The sequence below is a fragment of the Peromyscus californicus genome, unplaced genomic scaffold (assembly GCF_007827085.1).
Source record: "Peromyscus californicus insignis strain IS unplaced genomic scaffold, ASM782708v3 Scaffold_7__1_contigs__length_154581171, whole genome shotgun sequence".
Lineage (NCBI taxonomy): Eukaryota > Metazoa > Chordata > Mammalia > Rodentia > Cricetidae > Peromyscus > Peromyscus californicus.
Window position 1 is genome coordinate 94,104,843 of NW_026294595.1, and position 22,318 is coordinate 94,127,160.

General features: G+C 53.1%; 1 protein-coding gene across 2 annotated transcripts; it reads left to right on the forward strand.

The window, feature by feature from the left end:
• The first annotated feature begins 532 nt into the window (after nt 1–532).
• Nucleotides 533–20,635, forward strand: Tyro3 (TYRO3 protein tyrosine kinase). Of its 2 annotated transcripts, XM_052723578.1 has the most exons (19): nt 533–702; nt 2,395–2,578; nt 2,952–3,052; nt 4,051–4,221; nt 5,616–5,702; nt 6,431–6,546; nt 9,472–9,649; nt 10,477–10,622; nt 11,057–11,201; nt 11,548–11,677; nt 11,765–11,865; nt 12,304–12,399; nt 12,695–12,775; nt 13,396–13,488; nt 13,888–14,009; nt 14,404–14,513; nt 14,678–14,837; nt 15,011–15,147; nt 19,191–20,635. In XM_052723578.1, exons 1-19 carry the CDS (start codon nt 609–611, stop codon nt 19,579–19,581), a joined length of 2,643 nt encoding a protein of 880 aa, XP_052579538.1. In that variant the 5' UTR covers nt 533–608; the 3' UTR covers nt 19,582–20,635. The 2 variants fall into 2 exon arrangements, with proteins under 2 accessions (XP_052579538.1, XP_052579539.1); XM_052723579.1 differs by lacking the exon at nt 533–702 and having other exon boundaries at nt 2,421–2,534.
• Nucleotides 20,636–22,318: the final 1,683 nt, after the last annotated feature.

Here is a 22,318-nt window from a genome sequence, read left to right on the forward strand (position 1 = left end):
GAGGGCTGTGCCGGATTCTGAGGTCCGGGTCTAGAACAGTGTTGGGGTGTGGCAGGGGCTTCCAGCGGGGGCTCTGAGGAGAGGATCGGGGCGCCACGCTGGAGACTGGAAAGTATTTGGGGGAGAGGAGGGGCGTGGCCGGGTGCCTGTCCAGGGAGCCGGGCAGGTCCTCCGCGGCGGCCGTGCGGTGGCCGGGGCGCGGGTCCGGCTGCGCCGTCTGGAGGTGGGCGGGGAGGTCGGGTGGCCGCGGCCGGGGTTAGCGCTGGGCTCGCGCCACCGGGGCTGCGCGGGGGGGGGGGGGCGGCGGAGGGGGGGCGGCACGAGCTCCGCGGAGGGCGGGCCGGGAGGAGGCGGCGGCTCGCAGAAGAACATGAATCAGCGGCGGCGGCGGCGGCGGCGGCGGCTGTGCAAGGAGCGCGGTGGCCCAGCCGCGGCCCCGGGGACTCCTCGCTGCTGACGGCGGTGGCCGCGGCTCGCGGCGGCCGCGGGTCCGGGACGCCCCGACCGAGCGCCGCCCCCCGCCCCTCCCGCGGGCCTCCCGCCCCTCCTCCGCCGCCCTCCTCTCGGCGCTCGCGGGCCGGGCCCGGCATGGTGCGGCGTCGCCGCCGATGGCGCTGAGGCGGAGCATGGGGCGGCCGGGGCTCCCGCCGCTGCTGCTGGCGGGGCTGGCCTCTCTGCTGCTCCCCGAGTCGGCGGCCGCAGGTAGGGGGTGGCCCGGGAGGCGGCGGGGAACTGGGGGGGCTGCTGAGCGGCACGGCTGAGCGGCGCAGCCCAGGGACGGCAGCGGGGGAGACCCGGGCCTGGGCGGGCCAGAGGTTGGGGTCGGTGGCCGGGGCTGGAAGGCCGAGGCTAGGGCGCAGCGGGTGTTGGCTGCCAGACCTCCGGCCGCGGCCTCCCCCCCCCCAGCCCCCAACTTTCTCGCGCCCGGGGCTGGCTCGGTGCAAGGGAAGCGAGTGGGGGGTGTGGGCAGCCGGGGGTGCTTAGGACTGTGTTTTCCCGCCTCTATCTTCCTAGTTGTTCGCTCCCTTTTCCCCAGTCCCGAGGACCCATTCTGCCTTCCGCACACCCCCGGAGGTCCCACTCGGAAACTACAGGGTCTGGGTTTGAGCACCCGGGGCTGTGAAGGGGCCGGATTCTAGAATACCTCTGGCCGTACTCTAGTTCCTGTGGCCCTTGGCGCTCCCGGAAACCCGAATGTCGAAGAGCTTGGGCTGGATGAAGGTTACTGGTCCTTGTGAGGATTAGCTTTATGTTGCCACATAGCCACTGAGACACTTCCCCGAGGCAGGAGGGCAGCACCTTTGTTCGCAAGTTCACGCTGCACACATCTGGAACTGCTGGGTCGTAGAAGGGGTGTGAGGCGATTTCTCCTTGTTCCGTGTGGGTGAACGGAGTAGGGTAGAGATAGGGGCAGGGCAGCAGCCATCCACCTGGCATTGCTTAAAACTGAGTTCTTTGCTATATCAGTCTCTCAAGGAGGGGAATAGGAAGAGAGAGGGTGGAAAGTATTTACGGGCTTCGAGGGGCGTATCTGGTGCTCAGAGAGCCCAGGAATTTACCTAGGGTTACACAGTAAAGCGCTGGAAGAAACAGGTCCGGATTTCATTTATGCAGATACTTCACCTGCCCATCAGTTTAAAAATATTCGAGGAGGGTGTGTGTAGGTGTGTGTGGGTGTGTGTGTCCCCACCCTTGCCTGAGGAGGGTAAGATTCCAATAGGTGGGCCTTGTTATGCCACAGTAGCTGGGGAGGGGGGGTCTTAGTCTCCTGCTTCGGGCCCCACCCCTCCCTTCTGCCTCCCATTTTCCTAGCACCCGCCCCTGCACACATTCAGGTATTAATAGAGCAGGCGGCTGCCAGGAAGGCTGCCATGTGTTTGATCTGACGTGGTTTTGTAGCCATATGCTCCCCACTTCAGGGGAGCACTCCCTCCTTCCCTCCCTCGGCCTCCCTTCATTTGGCAGGGTGGGGTGCAGGGGTACTGGCAGCAGCTCGGGGCTTGACTGACACCCCGGGCAGAGAGCTGGCAGCCTGTTGCACTGGTTGGGTAGAGGCGTCATTCCCAGGGCAGTACCGGCTCCAGGAGATGACAAGTCTCCACTGTTTCAGCTCAGTTTGCCTTCTGGTGATTGGGCAATAGGGAGCTATGGGGAAGAGGTCCTTAGTGCTAAAGGAACTGGGCAGTGACAGAAAACTGGAGGTCTTGTCATGCCCTTTCTCCCAGCCTGGGTTCAGGCCGCCTTCCTTCTCATAGAAGCCTGTCTCTGCTCCTTGGCACCGGCTGAGAATGAGCCCTCTAGCATAGAAACTGCTTTCTAGAAGAGAATGGGGGATGTTCCCAGAGACATGGGCTATCTCAATCAGACTGACGCATTGTCTTTCCCTTCCCTCAGGCCTGAAGCTCATGGGAGCCCCAGCGAAGATGACAGTGTCTCAGGGGCAGCCAGTCAAGATGAACTGCAGTGTAGAGGGGATGGAGGACCCTGACATACACTGGATGAAGGACGGGGCTGTGGTCCAGAATGCAAGCCAGGTGTCCCTCTCGATAAGCGAGCAGTACTGGATTGGCTTCCTCAGGTGCAGGACTGTGGTGTGGGATGACAGCCGGGGACAGACAGCCTGTGCCCATTTCATAAGGGCCTGGGAGCTGAGGCTGTGCTGGTGTCTAGAGGTCTGTGGTTTTAAAATTTGGCAAACTGTGGAACTTTCTAGAAACTGGCCACGCTAAGCCCATTAAGTTTGCCCAGCAGAGCTGCTGCCCCTTTTTTTTTTCCTTTTTTTCCTTTTTTTTAAATGTCAGGGTCTCATGTGGCACTGGATGGCTTGGAACTCACTCTCTGTATATAGACAAGTCTAGCCTCAAACTCACAGTCCACTTGCCTCCGCCTCTAGGGTGCTGGGATTACCTCTCTTCACTCTGAGAAGTAAGCCTGATCTCCTGTCTCCACAGCCTGAAGTCAGTGGAGCGGTCTGATGCCGGCCTGTACTGGTGCCAAGTGAAGGATGGGGAAGAAACCAAGACCTCTCAGTCAGTATGGCTCACCGTGGAAGGTGAGGAGGCTGGAGCTGGATGGGCCGTTTGGCATGAAGCTGAGAACTACCTTTACAGAAGAGAGCTTGGGGCAAGCTGGACTGCCTTACTGTCTCCTGTGACCTAGGCTCTAGGCCAGTGGTTCTCAACCTTCCTAACGCTTCGCCCCTTTAATACAGTTCCTCATGTTGTGGTGACCCCCGACCATAAAATTGTTTTCATGGCTACTGTGAAGGTCTAGACATACACGAGTACAACAGCTACTTCGTAACTGTAATTTTGCTATGGATATTAATCGTAATGTAAACATTTTTGAAGACAGACAGTTGCCAAAGGGGTCGTGACCCACATGTTGAGAACCTTACTCTAGGCCCATCCAGACCTCGGGGACCATACCTGCTGGAGTCTGGAATGTCTAAGAACCAAGGAGGCCACTGGGCCCCACAATCTCTGACGTCCAGTCTGTTTCAGCCTTCTGAGCAACAAACTGTCAAGCATTCATCAGAAGCTGGACCTTGTTCTGCCAAGAGGACCTACGGAAAGGGGGAGGGGGTGGGGGAGGGGAAGAAGGCTCCACAGCTGCTGGAGCTCAGAGCTGTTTAGCCCTGGAGAACAAAGTGACTAAGAAAGTAACAAAGGGCCCTGAACGGGAGCCGGGGCCTGCCAGCAGAACTCTGCTAAAGCTCCCACCCACTCCCCCTCCCGGGGTGCACCTCCCCCACCTCCCCACCCCAGCCTCTCCAGTGCTCTGAAGGGCTGTCAGAGCGGGTCTGGAAGGGACTGTGGGGGCTGGCAGCAGAATCTGCCTTGCCTAAGCGGGCAGCAGAAAAGGAAGAGGATGGAAACAAAGCCCACGCTGCCCCCTCCCCACACCTGATGCCCGTTTGCGGCTGACCCATTCCTAAGGGTCCTGTGGTGCTGGCCATACAGAGTACTTCAAATGGAAATGAACTTGTGATTTGAGCAGTAGGAAGCTGAGAGGTGGCAGGGCTAACTCCCCCTCCTTTTTTCTCCCTAGGTGTGCCATTCTTCACGGTGGAACCAAAAGATCTGGCAGTGCCACCCAATGCCCCTTTTCAACTGTCTTGTGAGGCCGTGGGTCCTCCGGAACCTGTAACCATTTTCTGGTGGAGAGGACCCACTAAGGTTGGGGGACCTGCCCCCTCTCCCTCTATTTTAAACGTGACAGGTGAGCAGCCTCAGGAGGGGGCTGTGAGCAGAGAGAGCTGGAGGGAACACTATTGAGTTGGGATCTGCATAAATCTGAGTTTGTGGCTTGGGCGTCCAGAGCAAACGCCAGTGTCAGGGTGCGTGAGCCATGCCATTGCTAAGCTCATTAGTCAGGTGTGCTGTGCTGGCTAGGGGGGCTGATTAGGTGTGATCCTGCTGTGTGTGCTTAAAGAGGGTGCTGGGGCCTCCTTCCCTCACCCACGGCAGCCTGGTCCTTGCACAGCTGGCCCTGAGAGGAATTGTGTGAGATCAGGGGTACCCATCCTCCCCCCTCCCCAGGGAAGGAGCCAGAAACCAGCCCACGCAGAGCTAGGGAGGAGTGTCTGGCAAACTGGAAGAAGACTCGGCTCAGGCTATAGAAAGGGAAATGGGGGAGGGTAGAGGGAAGAGGGAGGCCAGCATAAAAATACAGGGCCTCCTCCCTTGATGGTCCTTTCTAGAAAAATTGCCAGTCTGTTCATATCCCATATGCAGTTATACCCCAAGCGGTCACACCTGCACACTCTTCCAGACCCTCAAGATCCTGGGCATACACATCGCATGTTTGTGAGACTTGCCGATCTGTGAAACTAAATGTACTTTTCCCAGTTGAGGCTTGAACTGTGCAAAACAGATGGGTCTGAGCATGAAAGGGAAGTCCCCAGGAGTCTGAATCTTGATGGAGGGACTAGGGACCTGCTGGTGCCAGGGCAGGACCTGTTCAGAGAGGAGGCTGCGTTCGCAGCTTCCAGCTCTCCTCCAGATGTGCATGGTTAGGCGCCTCAGGCAGCCAGCCCTGTGATAATAAGCACTCAGTGGAACTCCTGAACTGCTGCATGCACCACACTGTGCTGGGCACAGAGGGAACCGAAGGAAAACAAAAGGGTAGAAGCCACCTTTCCAGCCTCCAGAGAACTGAGGACGGTTGGGTAGACAGGACACATGCATGAGGAGCTCAGACTCGCCAAATGTGACAGGGACGGGGCAGAGAACAAACAAAAGGCTCTGGTATGCACAATCAGGGAGTTGCCAGAGAAGGGAGGCGCCCTGTGCTGTTTGTGGGAGATGAGATTGAGGTGGCAGGCACGGTTATAACATTTCTCTGAGCTCTCACTGTGTACTGTGCACTTTAAAGTCAATTACCTGATTCTTAAAATTCTCCCATTCGACAGATGGGGAAACAGAATACCACCCAAGCCTTTTAGACTCCAAAGCCCTTGTTCCGTGCTACCATACCCCACTGTCCAACCCCTTCCTTTGGCTGGAGGGACTGCTAAGATGTTCTGGGGAGAACCTGAATTGAAGACCCTTCTTCCTAAACTCACTCAGTGGGGGTTGCTGCTTGGGGGACTGACTAAGGTTTTCTGGCCCCAGGAGTGACCCAGCGCACAGAGTTTTCTTGTGAAGCTCACAACATAAAAGGCTTGGCCACTTCCCGACCAGCTATTGTTCGTCTTCAAGGTAGGGGGACACAGGCTGGGGTGGGGGGGGTGGGGCGGGGTGGGGAGGACAGGGGCAGTCTCAGCCAGCTGTCTATCGGTAGAATTGGCTGGCTAGCCAGCTTGCGTCCGCTCTGCAGGAATCTCCAGGTGAGGGGTAATTGGCGCAGCTCCCATGCCTAGTGGGAGCACCTGAGACCCTGCTACAGCAGAGACAAGAATAGAAACCTGACGTCACAGCAGATTTCCCATCACGAAGCAGAGTCCCTGGGAGGGAGGGAAGGATGGAGCCAGCAGGAGGTGGTCAAGGCTTTTATTCAACCTTGTTTCTGTCTCTGGTGTGGAGGGAAAGGGGGTGGGGGCAGCAGCCTAGCAGATGGCAAAGGCTACCCAGAGTGTTGGTGCAGAGGGGGAGGAGAGAAGCCAGTACGCAAAGGTTCTTATCCGTAGAAGCTGGGCGGTTGCCTGTTTAACCTTTTGTCGCCCCAGAACACCCCTCCCCCACCTTATTCTTTGGTCCAGTGTCCTTGATTTGGGTAGGCAGCTTCTGCCCCCAGCCTAGGCCCTCTCCCAGGTATGAATAATAGTGCTCTACTGGAAGCTGGTTTATGCACCCCTGTGCCTTGGACATGCTGAGTAGCCATCTTCAGGGGGTGCTCCATGCCCTAGGACAAAGCCAAGGCTTGACTGCTATGCTGCTTCCCTTCCGAATCTTTTTACTGGGCGCTGACGCGAAGTCTCTATCCACAGCACCGCCTGCAGCCCCCTTCAACATCACAATGACAACGATCTCCAGCCGCAACGCTAGTGTGGCCTGGGTGCCAGGTGCTGATGGTTTAGCTCTGCTCCATTCCTGTACAGTGCAGGTAGGCTGAGATGACCACACGGCTCTCTCTGACTGACTGCTCGGTCTGGCTGCACTGTGTGACAGTGCTGCCACACTTCCTAGGCTTGTCTGGGACTCTGGGTCTGAAGCACTATTCAGACGCTGCTGCTTGGTGGAAAGAACCCAGGCTATTGTCTCTCTGTCCTTTACTTTTGTAACAGAGGGGCTCAAAGCCCGGGCCGCCTTTATGCTAGAAAGCAGGTCCAGAGCAGACTTGGGTATCTGGAAGATTCTTTTCTTCTCTTTGGTTGTTGTTGTTTTTTCTTCCTTCATTTGTTTTGTTTTTGTTTTTGGACACAGGGTTTCTCTGTGTAACAGCTTCGGCTGTCTTGGAACTAGCTCTGTAGACTAGGCTGGTCCCAAACTCAAGAGATCTGCTCCTGCCTCCCAAGTGCTGGATTTACAGGCATGCCCACCACCGCCCAGCTGGAAGATTATTCTTTCTTTCAATTCATTCCTCCCTTTCAGTGCTAGGGATCAAACCTGGGCCTCTCACATACTAGGCAGGCCCGAGCTCTTAAGAGTTTTTCTTTTCTCTTTTCGAGACAGGGTTTCTCTGTGTAGCTTTGCGCCTTTCCTGGAACTCGCTTTGGAGACCAGGCTGGCCTCGAACTCACAGAGATGCTCCTGGCTCTGCCTCCCGAGTGCTGGGATTAAAGGCATTCGCCACCACCACCCAGCAAAAGTTTTTCTTTTAACATATCTGATATTCTTCCCTCTCACGTCCTGCTACTGCCCCGAAAGAGAACAAGAGGATCAGAAGGGATCCTGAACCCTGCTGACTAGAAAAGGTTGGCAGGGTTGATACCACAACTAAGAGCCAGGGCGGGCTTGCTTGCTTTTGTACTCAAAGGGGATTTATTATTTTTATTATTTATTATTATTGTTTGTTTGTTTGTTTATTTTTCCTGTGCTGGAGACAAACCCAGGGCCTTGTACATGCTAGGCAAATACTCTGTGACTATGTATTCCCTGTCCTTTAGTGAGAACCTTTGAAACTCTTCTAATTATGTCCCCAAGCCAGGATGGGCTCTCCCCTGGCTTCACCCTGGTCACAGCCCTTTGTCCCTGGGCAGAGTCTGCAGGGCCAAGGGAACAAGTTTATCTGGGTCATCCTTACTGCCACATAACACTCTGTACATTCAGAATGTCTTGCCCTGGCTGCCCTGGGACTGAGTCCAGGGTGTGTGTGGGCTTCTCCTCTGGCCCATCCTTCCAAAGGTAGACAGACCTTGCTGTGATGTGTGTGTCTAATGGTAGCCACCGGGAGTAGATGGGTGGGAGCAGCCAGCATTGTCCATAACCATGCGTTGGAAGGCCCTCATGGTGTAGACTCATTTCTGAGGTCCAGCTCTTCCAGTGCTACCATACTCAAGGATTTGGAGGATTATGAACAGGAACCCAACCTTCCAGGTGGTTTTGAAGATTTGTTTGTCAAGATAGCAACGTAGAGCCAGGCATGGTGTTACACACCTAGAATCCTAGCTCTCGGGAGGCACAGTCAGGAGTTCAAGGACCAGCCTGGGCTATGTAAGACCTTGTCCCTGCCCCCCCCCCCCAAGGTAGTGGGGAGTGGGGGAATGCCGGGAGATGTAGCTCGGTTGGTAGAATGCTTGCCTAGCATGGAGGAAGTCCTGCACCCCCTCCCTAGCACCACCTAAGCTAAATCAGGCATTATGCCACACTGTACTCCTGATCCCAGCACTCGGGAGGTTCAAGGATATTCTCTTTTTATTTTTTGTTGTTTGGTTTGGTTTGGTTTTTCAATACAGGGTTACTCTGTGTAACAGCTCCAGCGTGTCCTGGAACTTGCTTTGTAGACCAGGGGCCTGGAATTCACAGAGATCCACCTGCCTCTGCCTCCTGAGTGCTGGGATCACAGGCGTGCACCACCACTGCCCGCCTCAAGGGTATTCTTGGCTACAGAATGAATTCAGGGCTGGCTTCAGCTACTTGAGGCCTTCTCGGAGGAAGGGGAGGGAGAGAGAGAGAGAAACTAGGCTAGGGATGTGGTACAGTAAAACGGCACTTGTTTAGCATACATGAGGGCCTGCATTTGATCCCCAACACTTCTAAATAAATAAGCAAACAGATGGATTGGGTGATTTTTTAATGTTTAAGGATTTAACCATGTTGTATATGAATTGTGTACATGTGTGAAGGAATGCCAGGGATTGAACTCAGGGCTAATGAGTGTTAAGTGACTACTTGGCTACTGAGCTGTATCCCTAGGCACACACATAGGCCTTTGTATGTATTCTTGTCCTGGGCCTCCAAAATGTAAAATGAGAAGCTAGTTCATGGAGCCCTCTGCTCCCCATTTTTCTTACCTTGAAAAGTGCTGAGCTTTGGGGTAGGTAAAGATGGCAGGTACTTTGAAACAGTTAAGCACTAAGTACAAATAGGCAGGCAGAGTTTTTGGAATTGCTGAGACATCAAGAAAGTAACAACACTAGCCTGGTGTAGTGGTACACGCCTTTAATCTCTGAGGTCGAGGCCAGCCTGGTCTACAGAGTGAGTTCCAAAACAACCAGAGCTACGTGGTGTGGTGAGACCCTGTCTCAAAAACAACACCAAAAGGGACACTTGTCCTGACCCCCACTCCTCCTTGCTGGGTATCGGACTCAGAGCCTTGCCCGAGAACAGTCTACTACTGTGCCTGTACTCAGTCTCAGAATAAGTAGGACTCCTCAAGGAACAGCGGGTCAGGAACAGCTTCCGTGAAGTAAAGAGGTTGAACCTGGTTTGGTCTTGTGGTGGAGACGAGTCGGAGCAGGTGTTTGCTGACAGACAGAGGAGACGTTTGTTCAGGCTCCCATGCCATACCTACCCTGTCTTCCATCTCACCTGGGAGACCTTACCTCTGTCATCAGTTTTGTGCGTTTCTGGTTTGTTTTTTCTGAAGGTGGCACTGGCCCCAGGAGACTGGGAGGTTCTGGCTGTCGTGGTCCCGGTACCCCCCTTTACCTGCCTGCTTCGGGACTTGGCCCCCGCCACCAACTACAGCCTTAGGGTGCGCTGTGCCAACGCCTTGGGGCCTTCCCCCTACGCTGACTGGGTGCCCTTTCAGACAAAGGGCCTAGGTAAGGAATGCAGCCAGAGGGGCGAGACTGGAGAGGGAGGGAAGGCTTCATTCAGTCAGCACTTATTGAGCACCTACTGCATGCTACTGCATACCACTTTGTATCTAGTTCTTGTGGGAGGAGCCAATAGATAAGCAAACTGGAAACCATGGGACAGTATGGTCAGAGAACTCCGCGGGGGGGGGGGGGGGGGGGGGGAGGGGGGAGCAAGCAGAATCCTCTGAAGAGGGCTAGAATACAGCTCTGTGGTGGATCCCTTGGCCTAGCATTCAGGAGGGCCTAGATTCAATCCCTAGTATCTCTTTCAAAAAAAAGAAATCCCCTTGAGATGGCCAGCCTTCATCTATAAAGCTCAGACTGGAGAACCACAGAATTTAGTTAAAAAAGAGAATTTGTGGTTTAAGTGTGTTTATGATTTTGTTCATTCATAAGAACCCTGGGCTGTGGGTTGGGAAGGCCTGGGGGACAGAGGCCTGAGTGCGGTCTGCAGGATGAGAAGGAGGCATGTGAACATTTTATGGGAAAGTGCAACAGCAAGTCAAAGAACACTGCCTCGGAATTTGCTCGTAGTTCTCTGTTAAAAGAGGCTGGTGGGGGAGGGGCCAAGCCGTACCAGGGTGATGAAGAGCCACGCTGTAGATGTGGGGGCTGGGCTGCTTCTGTCCTGCCCAGGCTACCCTCTACCCAGCCCAGGGGGATGTTAGCAGCCTCAGCCCGGAGGCAAACCCTTTCCTCACCCTCTGCTTTCTGAGTTGTTTAGCTCTTGGTTTGTGTGGGATAATGATGGGGGGAAAGGTAGGGATCCTAACAACTTTCTTTGGGTACAGCGCCAGCCAGAGCTCCCCAGAATCTCCATGCCATTCGTACCGACTCAGGCCTTATCCTGGAATGGGAAGAAGTGATCCCTGAGGACCCTGGGGAAGGCCCCCTGGGACCTTATAAGCTGTCCTGGGTCCAAGAAAATGGAACTCAGGTAAGGGGAGACAGCCCCTCTACTTGCCTTGCTGTGCTGGAGGTGGAACACCCTCCACCTTCTGGAAAGGCAAGCTCCCTGTCTCATTGGTTTGTCTCTAGCGCTGGGATGGCCCGGTGGCCACTTTGTATGCCAAGCAGGAAGCCTGTGCCTGCCCTACAATTGGGGGTGGGGTGGGTCTGGAGCACAGATAAAGCTTTGTCCCCAGCCCCAGCTCTGCTTCCTCTCATCCTTCTCTAGGGATGAGGCTTGTTTGTGTTCCAGGGCAGGGCAGGAACGTGGTGGTGACTCTCAGGAGGTTGTGTCCTGCAGTCCCTATCACTCACTGTGCCCCTAAGGTTCCCAGATTCCTAGCTGAACTTTTTTCTGCCCTCCTACCCCAGCTGGAGGCTTCCCCAGACTCAGTGTGGGGGTGGGACTTTTCCTGGCTGCAGGATGAGCTGATGGTGGAAGGGACCAGGGCCAATCTGACCGGCTGGGATCCCCAGAAGGACCTGATTTTGCGTGTGTGTGTCTCCAATGCAGTTGGCTATGGGCCCTGGAGTCAGCCACTGGTAGTGTCTTCTCATGACCATGCAGGTAAGGCATGCCGGTGGGGTAGGGATCAAGGCTTTCTAAGAGGAGGCAGGTGGCAACGGCCCCCCCTCCCCCCCCCCAACCCCCAATTAAAGAGCCCAGCAGTTGAGACTGGGGTTGGTATTTCTAGCTTGGCTTTCCTCCCTTTACTTTGGTCACACTACAGGTCACCACAGCCAGGGCCTGTCACAACTGAGGTAGAAACTGTTGGATCTTTCTCTGGGATCTTTTTCACTTCTTGATTTAGGAAGTCTTTTGTCAAGGCTGTGTGAGGTGGCCATCCTGGGGAAGTTCTAAAAGGACACTCTGGTGTCATCCTGGCTCATGACGTTGCTTTTCCTTCCCACAGGAAGGCAGGGCCCTCCCCACAGCCGCACATCCTGGGTGCCCGTGGTCCTCGGTGTGCTCACCGCCCTGATCACTGCTGCTGCCTTGGCCCTCATCCTGCTTCGGAAGAGACGGAAGGAGACACGGTTCGGGTAAGGAAGTGGGACCGTGGAGAGTGAATGAAGTAGGTGGTAACACAAGGCCTTGTGATTTACCTGAAGTTCTGGATTCCTCTTTAGGCAAGCCTTTGACAGTGTCATGGCCCGAGGGGAGCCAGCTGTACACTTCCGGGCAGCTCGGTCTTTCAATCGAGAAAGGCCTGAACGCATTGAGGCCACACGTGAGTGGTGGAGCATCATAGAAGAGAAAAGGCAGGGCTATCTTGTGACCCTACCTTTTACCAACTCATTAATCCAGCTAAAGCATCTGAACCCTGACAAGTCCCAGAGTAACAGCAAAGACACCAAATTCCCTGGTGGAGCTTATCACCACAATGTGGGGGATCCAGGCTCTGTGCTGAAGACAGGGAGCTGGGTAGAGATAGCAGGCTGGAGTGTGGGGATCCAGGCTCTGTGCTGAGGACAGGGAGCTGGGTGGAGATAGCAGGCTGGAGTGTGGGGATCCAGGCTCTGTGCTGAGGACAGGGAGCTGGGTGGAGATAGCAAGCTGGAGTGTGGAGATCCAGGCTCTGTGCTGAGGACAGGGAGCTGGGTGGAGATAGCAGGCTGGAGTGTGGGTTTGACTATAGCCCTGCTCCTTTCTCACCCCCTCCCCGCAGTGGATAGCCTGGGCATCAGCGATGAATTAAAGGACAAGCTGGAGGATGTCCTTATCCCAGAGCAGCAGTTTACCCTCGGCCGGATGTTGGGCAAAGGTGTGGGGGCTCTGTGGGGACTGGAATGAGTCTGCCCTCTCTGAATGTGTTGTTCCTGTCACTTCCAGGGTGTGTGAATTTAGGTCAGCTCCTGTAAACAAGATATACCTATGGATGCCTGATTTGGGGGTATTCCGTGGAATGGTGGCTAGAGGCAGGGAGGATGGGGAGCCATCCCCAAAACAGCCTCCTCTAAGAGCCTTAGGTGATGATTTTATGACCCAGGGAGTGTCACCTGAAAGGGAAGGGAGTAGGGAGCCTAAGGTGTCTCACCCTCCACTGGTTTCCTGCCTAGGAGAGTTTGGGTCAGTGCGGGAAGCCCAGCTGAAGCAGGAAGATGGCTCCTTCGTGAAAGTGGCTGTGAAGATGCTGAAAGGTGAGTTGGGCAGTGGGATTTGTTGCCTGCTGGGGAGGAGGGGTAAAGGGAGCCGCAGATCCTGGAGCAGGCTCCACTCCAGCAGCAGGGATGCTGACTGCAGCATGTGAATAATTCAGAAGCATAAACCCACACAGAGAGTCGTGCCCTCGCCTTGCTCTCTGCCGGTGACAGTCCTCACGGTTCACTCCTGGGTGATGACAGCTGTGTTCGGTGGAGCTCAGGGGCTGTTCAAACCAAAGGGAACGGCCAGTCATCTCTGCACTGGAGCAGCAGAGGCAGGGGATCGTTAGAAGTTTGAGGCCAGCCTGGGCTACGTAGTGAGTTCCAAGCCAGCGTAAACTGTGAAATGAGACCTAAAAGAGAAGTCTAAAAACTCAGGCCTGGAGCGGTACTTCAGTGCTTGTGAGAGGTAAGGCAGAGGCTCACAAGTTTGAATCTAGGCTGGACTGTCAAACAAACGAGAAAAAAAGTGAACAGGAGAACATGAGCAGGCAGAGAAAATGCTGGAAAGCATCATTCCCCTGTGAAGCCCGGGGCTTCTGAGGAACCGGTCCTGGGAGTCTTGGGAGGATGTGGAGTGAATCTTGTTTCCCTTCCTCCCCCTTCCTTTCTCCCAGCTGACATCATTGCCTCAAGCGACATAGAAGAGTTCCTCAGAGAAGCAGCTTGCATGAAGGAGTTTGACCATCCACACGTGGCCAAGCTTGTTGGTGAGCCCAAATGGGGGAGGCAGATACAGAATAGGGCTAAAAATATGCTCCACCAGCGCGAGAGGGCAGCCTGGAGGAGAGCAGTTTGGATACCCAGTGAGCAAGCAGGTAGTGAGTGAGTGAGGTCCTGTCTGAAATCTGGCTGTGAGGAGCTTAGCTCAGAACTGCTCATGTGGGCGGAGGAGGGACAGAGACATGTACGGGAGCCAGGAGCAGCAGGCGGAGCCCTTCATGGGTACCCAGGCAGGAGCCAAAGTGCAGTGGTAAAAGATGATGATGACGACGACGATGATGACGGCACAAGGGCTGGAGATGGAAGCCAGCAGGTAGGGCCTGAGGCAGCATCCCGCTGTCCTTCTGCCTTCTGGGCCCAGTTCTTGACTCTCCCTTGTCTCCCAGGGGTGAGCCTCCGGAGCAGGGCTAAAGGCCGCCTCCCCATCCCCATGGTCATCCTGCCTTTCATGAAGCATGGAGACTTGCATGCCTTTCTGCTCGCCTCCCGAATTGGGGAGAACCCGTTGGTGAGTGCCTCAGGTGGGGGTGGCCGGGAGGCAGTGGGTGGGACAGTGATGCCTGGAAAAGGGACAGAAGAACCCGGGCGAGAAGAGGCTTGGTGGGCAGGGCTCAGGGAGCCATCAGGAGAGAAGGGGTCAGAGCCCGATAGTGTTTAAACTGGCTTCCTTTGCCCTCTTGAAGCCCTGCTGGGAATTTTAGGTCAGGTAAAAACCTTTTTTAGGAAGAAGACCTTTGGTTCTCTAGCTCTTTCTCAGGCTTGCCAAAGCTTCCTTGGAAGGCCCTTGGTTCCCTTTCCAGGGATTCTTAAGACAGTCTTTAGGCTTTCTGGCCAGGGAACTTCATTCATTGCCCCCGAGGGGTGGGAAGGTCCAACCTGAGCTTGCCCTGTCTGCCTACCAGAACCTGCCCCTCCAGACTCTGGTCCGGTTCATGGTGGACATTGCCTGTGGCATGGAGTACCTGAGCTCCCGGAACTTCATCCACCGAGACCTGGCAGCTCGGAATTGCATGTAGGAATTCTGGTGGCCTGGTGGGTGTGGGATAGCCAGTACCTCCTGGCACCTGCTGCTGTCACCCCCTGCCTTGGATGGAACCTCCTGTGCATGGGGATAGCCTGGGTGTAGTCAGACTGTGAATATGGGGAAGACTGACTGTCTTTCAACACCCCTTGCAGGCTGGCGGAGGACATGACGGTGTGTGTGGCTGACTTTGGACTCTCCCGAAAAATCTACAGTGGGGACTATTATCGTCAGGGTTGCGCCTCCAAATTACCTGTCAAGTGGCTGGCCCTGGAGAGCTTGGCTGACAACCTGTATACTGTGCACAGCGATGTGGTGAGCGGGGTGGATTAGTGTGTGGGTGGATCTGCAGGACCCAGAAAGGGCCAGCAAAGCTCTGTTCTCTGAGCTTCGATTACCGAGTTATGAGACCCTAGAATCCTAAAATCTGGCTCTGCTGAACTCGGGAAACCTGGTAACATTCTTCCCCAACCCTGATTCTATACCAGTGGGCCTTCGGGGTGACCATGTGGGAGATCATGACTCGTGGGCAGACGCCATATGCCGGCATCGAAAATGCGGAGATTTACAACTACCTCATCGGCGGGAACCGCCTGAAACAGCCTCCGGAGTGTATGGAGGAAGTGTAAGTATCCCGGGTAGGGGTTACAGAAGGAGCTTTGACTCATGGCTGCTATCCCAGGATGAGCTCAGGACTCCACTGGACTTTTGTTAGTCCTGTTTTTGGTCCTTGTTAAGAATGAAGATTGACCTATTCCATATTTACCCTCAAGCTCTCTGTTTTCTCTTCTCCCTTTCTTTTTTTTTTTTTTCTTATAAAGGAAAACGTTTAATTGGGGCTGGCTTACAGTTCCGAGGTTTAGTCCATTATCATCATGGTGGGAAGCATGGTGGTGTGCAGGAAGACGTGGTGCTGGAGAGGTAGCTAAGAGTGCTACATCTGCATCCACAGACAGCAGGCAGCAAGGGTCTCTCTTCTCCCTTTCTTATCCCCCTCCCCCCCAATTTTTTTTTCTAGGAGGGGAATGTTGAGGCAGTTTCCCTAGGCAGCTTAGGTTGGCCTCAAACTCTGAATTCCCTTTGCCACAATCTCCAGAAAGCTGGAATCAACAGCCATAAACCACCATGCCTGGCTCCTACCCCGTATTTCTTGCTCCAGGCTTTTTCTATCACTGTTGTTACCAGTTTCTAGGGAGAATCAGGAACCATAAACGGCAGAGAACAGTTGAACTCAGTGCAGGGTTCCTTTGCCTTCTTGGGAACCCGGCTAGTCTGGAAGCCTGGCTCCAGCATTGGGCCCCTTCACACAGGGCTGTACCCCGGGAAAAACAAGCAACCTCCCAACTTTCTTCTTGGCCAGGACAAGGTGGGGCCTGGGCTTCTTTCTTGGTCTTGGCCTCCCCTTGAAGGAGAGGACCTGAGATCCTGGGAAGAAGGAAACTGATTCCTCTCTTTGCTGCAAGCCCAAAGTACTATGGAGCAGGGCGGGACTCCCACTATAGTGTAAACAAACCCTTGTGACAGGGTGACGTAAGTGTCACTGACCTTAGCTGGGCCATTAGGTATTCTCCCAGGCAATCTTTCTCTAACCCTATAAGGAAAAGGCTTATCATCTCCATTTTGTGGATGAGGAAATAGGATTAAAGAGGCTGAGTAACATGGCCAAGGTCACACAGCTATTATGTGATTAAGTTGGTACTTGAACCTGGATCCTTGTGGTTTTAGAGTTCATGCTCTCAACCATGAAATCAACTGTGTTTGTCTGTTCTAGTATTACTCTCTGACTCCAGGCAAGCCAGAGTGGTTCGGGAGAATGAATACGTACATGTTCCCTTGTTCCATGTAGCTTTGGAATTAGACCTCCAGAGTGCCCCAGCCATGAACAGGTAGAGAAAAGGGAGCTGAATGGTGGTATTCTCCTCTCAGGCAGTGGATTTGAAGTGCCTGGAGTCTGGCATCAAAAGAACAATTTAAAAATCATTTATTACCAGGTGTGGTGGCACACACCTTTAATCCCAGCGCTCAGGAGGCAGAGGCAGGTGGATCTCTGTTAGTTCGAGGCCAGCCTGGTCTACAAAGTGAGGGCTGTTACACAGAGAGAAAACCCTGTCTCGGGAAAAAACAAAACAAAATATCTATTTGTTTATTTTGGTGATGGGAATTGAACTCAGTTACATCCCAGCTCAAGTTACACCCCAGCCCCTCACTCATACTTTGGATGGAAGTCTGAGTGCAGGAACCAGCCCTGCCCACCTATTCATTAAGCAGAGCTCGGGCATTGTTGAGATTGAAAGCTCACGTCTCCTTGTGGCTGCACCCAGCCTCAGCCCTCTTCTAGAGCTGCAGAAGCCGAGCTCTGGGAAGCAGTAGAGACAGACCCTGGCTCAGTCTTCTCCCAGACTGTAGCTGCTGCTGTCAATGAAGGGTGGGCGGACACTGGCCTCCCACCAGGCAGCCTGGAGGAAAGGTGCCAGTTGGCTTCTAGCACCGCCTTGAGAATATGTCCCCGTCTGGCCATATACCCGTAGTCTGGACCGTTCCCACAGCCTGCCTAGGGTCTGGCACGGTTCTTCCTGCCATTGGGGCCTCTATTAGGAGGACCTTTTTTGTGAGACAGTACTTGGGGCTTTTGCCATGAACAAGAGTCAGGCACTGCTGATTGCATTTTATCTCAGACCTTCCCCATGAGGGAAGGAGTGTGTGTGTGTGTGTGTGTGTGTGTGTGTGTGTGTGTGTGTGTGTGTCCGTGTCCTTAGAAACAGTGAAAGCTGTAAAAAAATCTAAGGCTAGTGAAATTAAGTGTGGGGTGTGGTGTGCCTGGCAGAGGAAGAGGGCTGGAAGCTTTTCTGAAAATGTAAGCGTACACGAGTGGGTTCTGCCTCGTGTGGACTTGGGACAAAGAGGGGAGTGTACATGTCTACCTCTTTTTTTTTTTTTTTTTTTTTTTTTTTTTTGGTTTTTCGAGACAGGGTTTCTCTGTGTAGCTTTGCACCTTTTCCTGGAACTCACTTGGTAGTCCAGGCTGGCCTCGAACTCACAGAGATCCGCCTGGCTCTGCCTCCCAAGTGCTGGGATTAAAGGTGTGCGCCACCACCGCCCGGCCATGTCTACCTCTTAAAAAGGTAACCCTGAGTCCAGGGTCTGGGGTATGTTAGCTCAGCACTAGACTACTTGCTTAGTATGCACGAGGCCCTGGATTCTGCAGCTCCACAGAACGAAAACCAAGGGAGACAATCCTGACTCCAGGCTTCTGTGTAAGACAGAGTACTTGTACTTAGTCTCCCTCCTGGTACAGCGCAGAAGTTTGAAGCCTCTGTGGCTTCAAATCATAGTTCAGTGACTTTGGGAAATTCGTCTGAGATGGTCTCACTCATCCTAGACCAGAACTCAAACCAGCTCTGTAGCTGAAGCGTACTGTAAACTTCAGATCCCCCTGCCTCCACCTCCCAAGTGCTAGAGTTACAGGAGTATAGCAGTTAGGAGGTATTGGAGATCAAACCCAGGCCCTTGTGTATACCGGACAAGCATCCTACCAGCTGGACTACATTCCTAGCCCATTTTTTTATTTTTTGAAACAGGACTTTGCTTTGCACCTTTGGCTGGCCTCATACTCAAAATGTATCTTAAGCCCACTTCAAACTGGTAGCGATCCTCCTGCCTCTACCTCCTGTTTGCTGGGGTTACAGATGTGCTTTACCACCCCTGCCGGTTCTGTTACCTGCTACCTATCTGACTTTATTAAGGATTTTCTTGTTTTGTTTTTTCAAGACATGATTTCTTTGTGTAATAGCCCTGGCTGTCCTGGAACTCATCTGTAGACCAGGCTAGCCTGGAACTCACAGAGATCCCACCTGCTTCTGCCTCCCAAGTGCTGGGATTAAAGGCATGTGCCAGGATTTTTTTTTTAATTATTTATTTTTATTTTATGTGCATTGATGCTTTGCCTGCATGTATGTCTGCGTGAGGGTATCAGGCAATTGTGAGCTGCCATGTGGGCACTGGGAATTGAACCCAGGACCTCTGGAAGAACAGTCAGTGCTCTTAATCTCTGAGCCATCCCTCCATATATTTTTATTATTTTTTAATTATTTTTTAATTGTGTGGACGTGTGTGTGAGTATATATGGATGTGAGTGCTGGTACCTGTGGAGGCCAGAGACATCTGAGCCCCCTAGAGCTGGAGTTAGAAGGTGCTTATAAGCTGCCTGACATGGGTTCTGGGAACTGAACTTGGGCCCTCTGCAAAAGTAGTACTCACTCTTAACTGCTGAGCCATCTCTCCAGCCTGTAGTCAAGGTTCCTAATCTCTCCATGCTTCAATTTCCATATTTTCAAAATAGGAACTGTTAAATACAGGGCTGGCAAGATGGTTCAGCAGGTAAAGGTGCTTGCTGCCACACCTGGGCAACCTGGGTTGAATCCCAGGGACCCACCCACACGGTGACAGGAAAAGCCAATCCCTGAAACTTGTCCTTTGGCTCATACATGTGTACTGTGACGCATGCCTATGAGTTCATGAGCATGTGTGCATTTATGCACACACACACACACACACACAAAATACATGTAATCTTAACCTGATGCATAGTAAGCCTTCTACACTAGTGTTGAAGAATTGTTTCCCATCTCAGTGTGGCCACTACCTCTCCTCATCTTCTTTCTACCTCAGGTATGATCTCATGTATCAGTGCTGGAGTGCCGACCCAAAGCAGCGCCCAAGCTTCACATGCCTGCGAATGGAACTGGAGAACATCCTGGGCCACCTCTCTGTGTTGTCCACCAGCCAGGACCCCTTGTACATTAACATTGAGAGAGCCGAGCAGCCTGCTGAGAGAGGCAGCCCCGAGCTGCCTTGTGGAGAGCAGTCTAGCGGCGAGGCAGGGGATGGCAGTGGCGTGGGGGCAGTAGGTGGCATCCCCAGTGACTGTCGATACATCTTCAGCCCTGGAGGGCTGGCTGAGTCACCTGGGCAGTCGGAGCAGCAGCCAGAAAGCCCCCTCAACGAGACCCAGAGGCTGCTGCTGCTGCAGCAAGGGCTACTACCTCACAGTAGCTGTTAACGTGCAGGCAGAGGACAGCTGGGGCCATCCACCTGCCTCTGCTGGCCACTATGCTGGCTGGCTAAGCCCAGCCTGATCACAGCCCAGGCAGCAAGGTATGGAGGCTCCTGTGGTAGCCCTCCCAAGCTGTGCTGGTACCTGGACTGACTAAATTGCCCAATCCCAGTTCTTCCTGCAGCCACTCTGGCTGGCCTGGCATCAGTTCAGGCCTTGGCTGAGAGGAGGTAAGCTAGAGCTGGTTGCCTGAATGCGGGCAGCTGGCAGGAGGGGTGTGTGTGGCTATGTTTCCATGGGTACCATGGGTGTGGATGGCATTAGGGGAGGGTAGCAACAGCCCTGTGGGCCCCTACCCTCCTGGCTGAGCTGCTCCTACTTCTAGTGCATGCTTGGAGCTGCCGGCAGCCTGGAGATGCATCAGTGCCCACCACACTTGGGTTTAAATGCCAGGTTTGCCCCTTCGAGTCACAAAGAGATGTCCTTGTATTGTTCACTTTTAGGTGACAGGAAGGGATTGGTACACTTGGGTCCCAAAGCCCTTGGCAGGAGATGGTGGGATATTCTCAGGTCTGAATCCTCATCACCTTCCTGATTCCCCACCCTGCCTAGGCCTGGAACTGGCTGGGCGCCTCTGAGGCATGCGGGAGGGTTTTCTGAGTCTGGTAGATGGAGGGGTGCTGAGGGGGCTTGCCCAGAAGTGAGTGACACAGTTCAGGACCCCTCCAAGCTTCCACAGTCTGTCTGAGCATGCTACCAAGTCCCCAAATGTCCCCACAACTAACAGAGGCAGTTTTGCCTAAGCCCAGCCCTTCCACACGGTGACCCTTAGGTCCACCCTCCTCTAAATGGACGTCCTCTTTTATCCCAAGTCTCCAGAGAGAAAATCAGCCTGATGGCTGATTGATGTGGGTGAGAGAAGTTCCTGGAACCAGGGCTGGGGCCTCGGCTCTGGGAACCTCCTGGAGTGCATAGGGTAGACGGCCCTTGCTGTTAGGAACATTTCTAAGCTATTAAGTTGCTGTTTCAAAACAAATAAAATTGAAAACTAAAGAATGAATGCTTTATTTATTTTTAAAGTTATTACTAATACTTTTTTTTTGGTTTGGGTTTGGGGTTTTGTTGAGACAGGGTCTTATTAGGTATCCCTAACTAGCCTGGAACTCTTGAGTGCTAGGATTAAATTCCTGTGCTACCGTTCCCAACCCAAGGCTTTGTCTTCTAAGTGTTTACATTTTTCCCCCCTTCCAGTTCAGGAAACAATGAAGCACCTCTGTATAGAGAAAAGTCTGGAAAGATATGCCAAAGCGTAGACAGCTGTTATCTTTACATGATATGACTAAGAAAGCCTTTTCTTCCTGTTTCCTAAACTTTCTGAGTTAAACACAATATGCTTCTCATTAGCAGGTTAGACCCAGTAACTCTCTCCATGTTAAAGATAGTACATTGTCTTTGTAGACACTAGGAAGATGCAAAATGTCATTAGTCCTACCACCCAAGGGTAATAACTCCCACTGGGCTCTGGAAAATGCAAACATTTTGACATCCAAGTTGGAACAGAGAGGCTGTTCTCTCCACCCTGTCAAACATTTCCTTAGGTCCTCATTTCTTCCCTCCTGTCAGGAACCTGGGAATCAGTGGTCAAAGAAAGGTGAGCCTCTTGAGGATTAGAAATACCAGAAACAGAGTTGCTCCTCAGTATTCCACCTGCAACCTAGTTTCAGGTCCTGGCATTGTGCAATAGGAGCGTTCCTCTGCTGGGGCGGAGAGGGATTGGGAGAGGCAAAGCCCCAGCTCTGCTGGCTGAGGGCAGTGGAATGAGGTAGATCCCTTCCTGGAGCAAGTATCCTGAAAAACCTGTTGCTGGCTCCTCAGGTCTGGTTCCCACATAGCTTATGAAACCTGAATTCAATTCCATACAAGTAGCTTTTTAAATACCTCATGCTTTGATCATTTTTAATGGGGTGGTGATTAACTGTGAGATAACATTGGGAATTGACCAGAAGACCCTTTCCTCTCAAGCAATTGTCTGCAGGGAACCTGTGGCTAGGTTCATCCAATATGGTGGTCCTAGAAGTGGGAATTTAACCTCCATCCTCTAGGACAGGGGAGAGGCGGAGGATACTCCAGGAGTAAAAGACACTGGAAGGTTAGCGGAGTGGTAACTCCTTCCCAGCACTCCCGAGAGCACCTTTAAACTGGTAGATTTTGTTTTTTTTCTAATTTTTAAAAGTTTGTTACAAACCAGTCAGTGTTCACGCCTTTAATCCCAGCACTTGGGAAGCAGAGGCAGGAGGATCTCTGTAAATTCGAGGCCAGCCTGGTCTTGAGTTCCAGGACAGACAGGGCTATGTAGAGAAACCCTGTCTTAGGGGGGAAAAAAGGTTTGTTACTATGTTCTGTTTTAATATTTAGAGAGAGAGAGAGAGTGTGTGTGTGTGTGTGTATGTATGTATGTGTGCACACTCATGCCATGATGCATGTGAGGTCAGAGGACAACATATAGAAGTTGGTTCTTCCTCCATGTGGGCCCCAGGGATCAAACCCAGCTCATCAGGTTTGGTGGCAGGTGCATTTAGCCACTGAGTTCACCGGGCCTTAATAATATTTGTTATTACACTCTGTGTGTATATGTGTGGGGGCAGTTCTCTTCCACCATATGTGTCCCAGGAAGAAAAATCTATTTTAACTACTCAGCCACACCTTCCAGCCTTATTTATTATTTATTTATTTTTGTTTGTTT

Excerpts from the sequence above, each read along its gene's own strand:
- Tyro3 (XM_052723578.1), top strand. The coding sequence starts at position 609 with ATGGCGCTGAGGCGGAGCATGGGGCGGCCGGGGCTCCCGCCGCTGCTG. Across the intron at positions 5,703-6,430 it reads AGCTATTGTTCGTCTTCAAG|CACCGCCTGCAGCCCCCTTC; the intron begins GTAGGGGGACAC and ends CTCTATCCACAG. Across the intron at positions 14,838-15,010 it reads ATACTGTGCACAGCGATGTG|TGGGCCTTCGGGGTGACCAT; the intron begins GTGAGCGGGGTG and ends ATTCTATACCAG.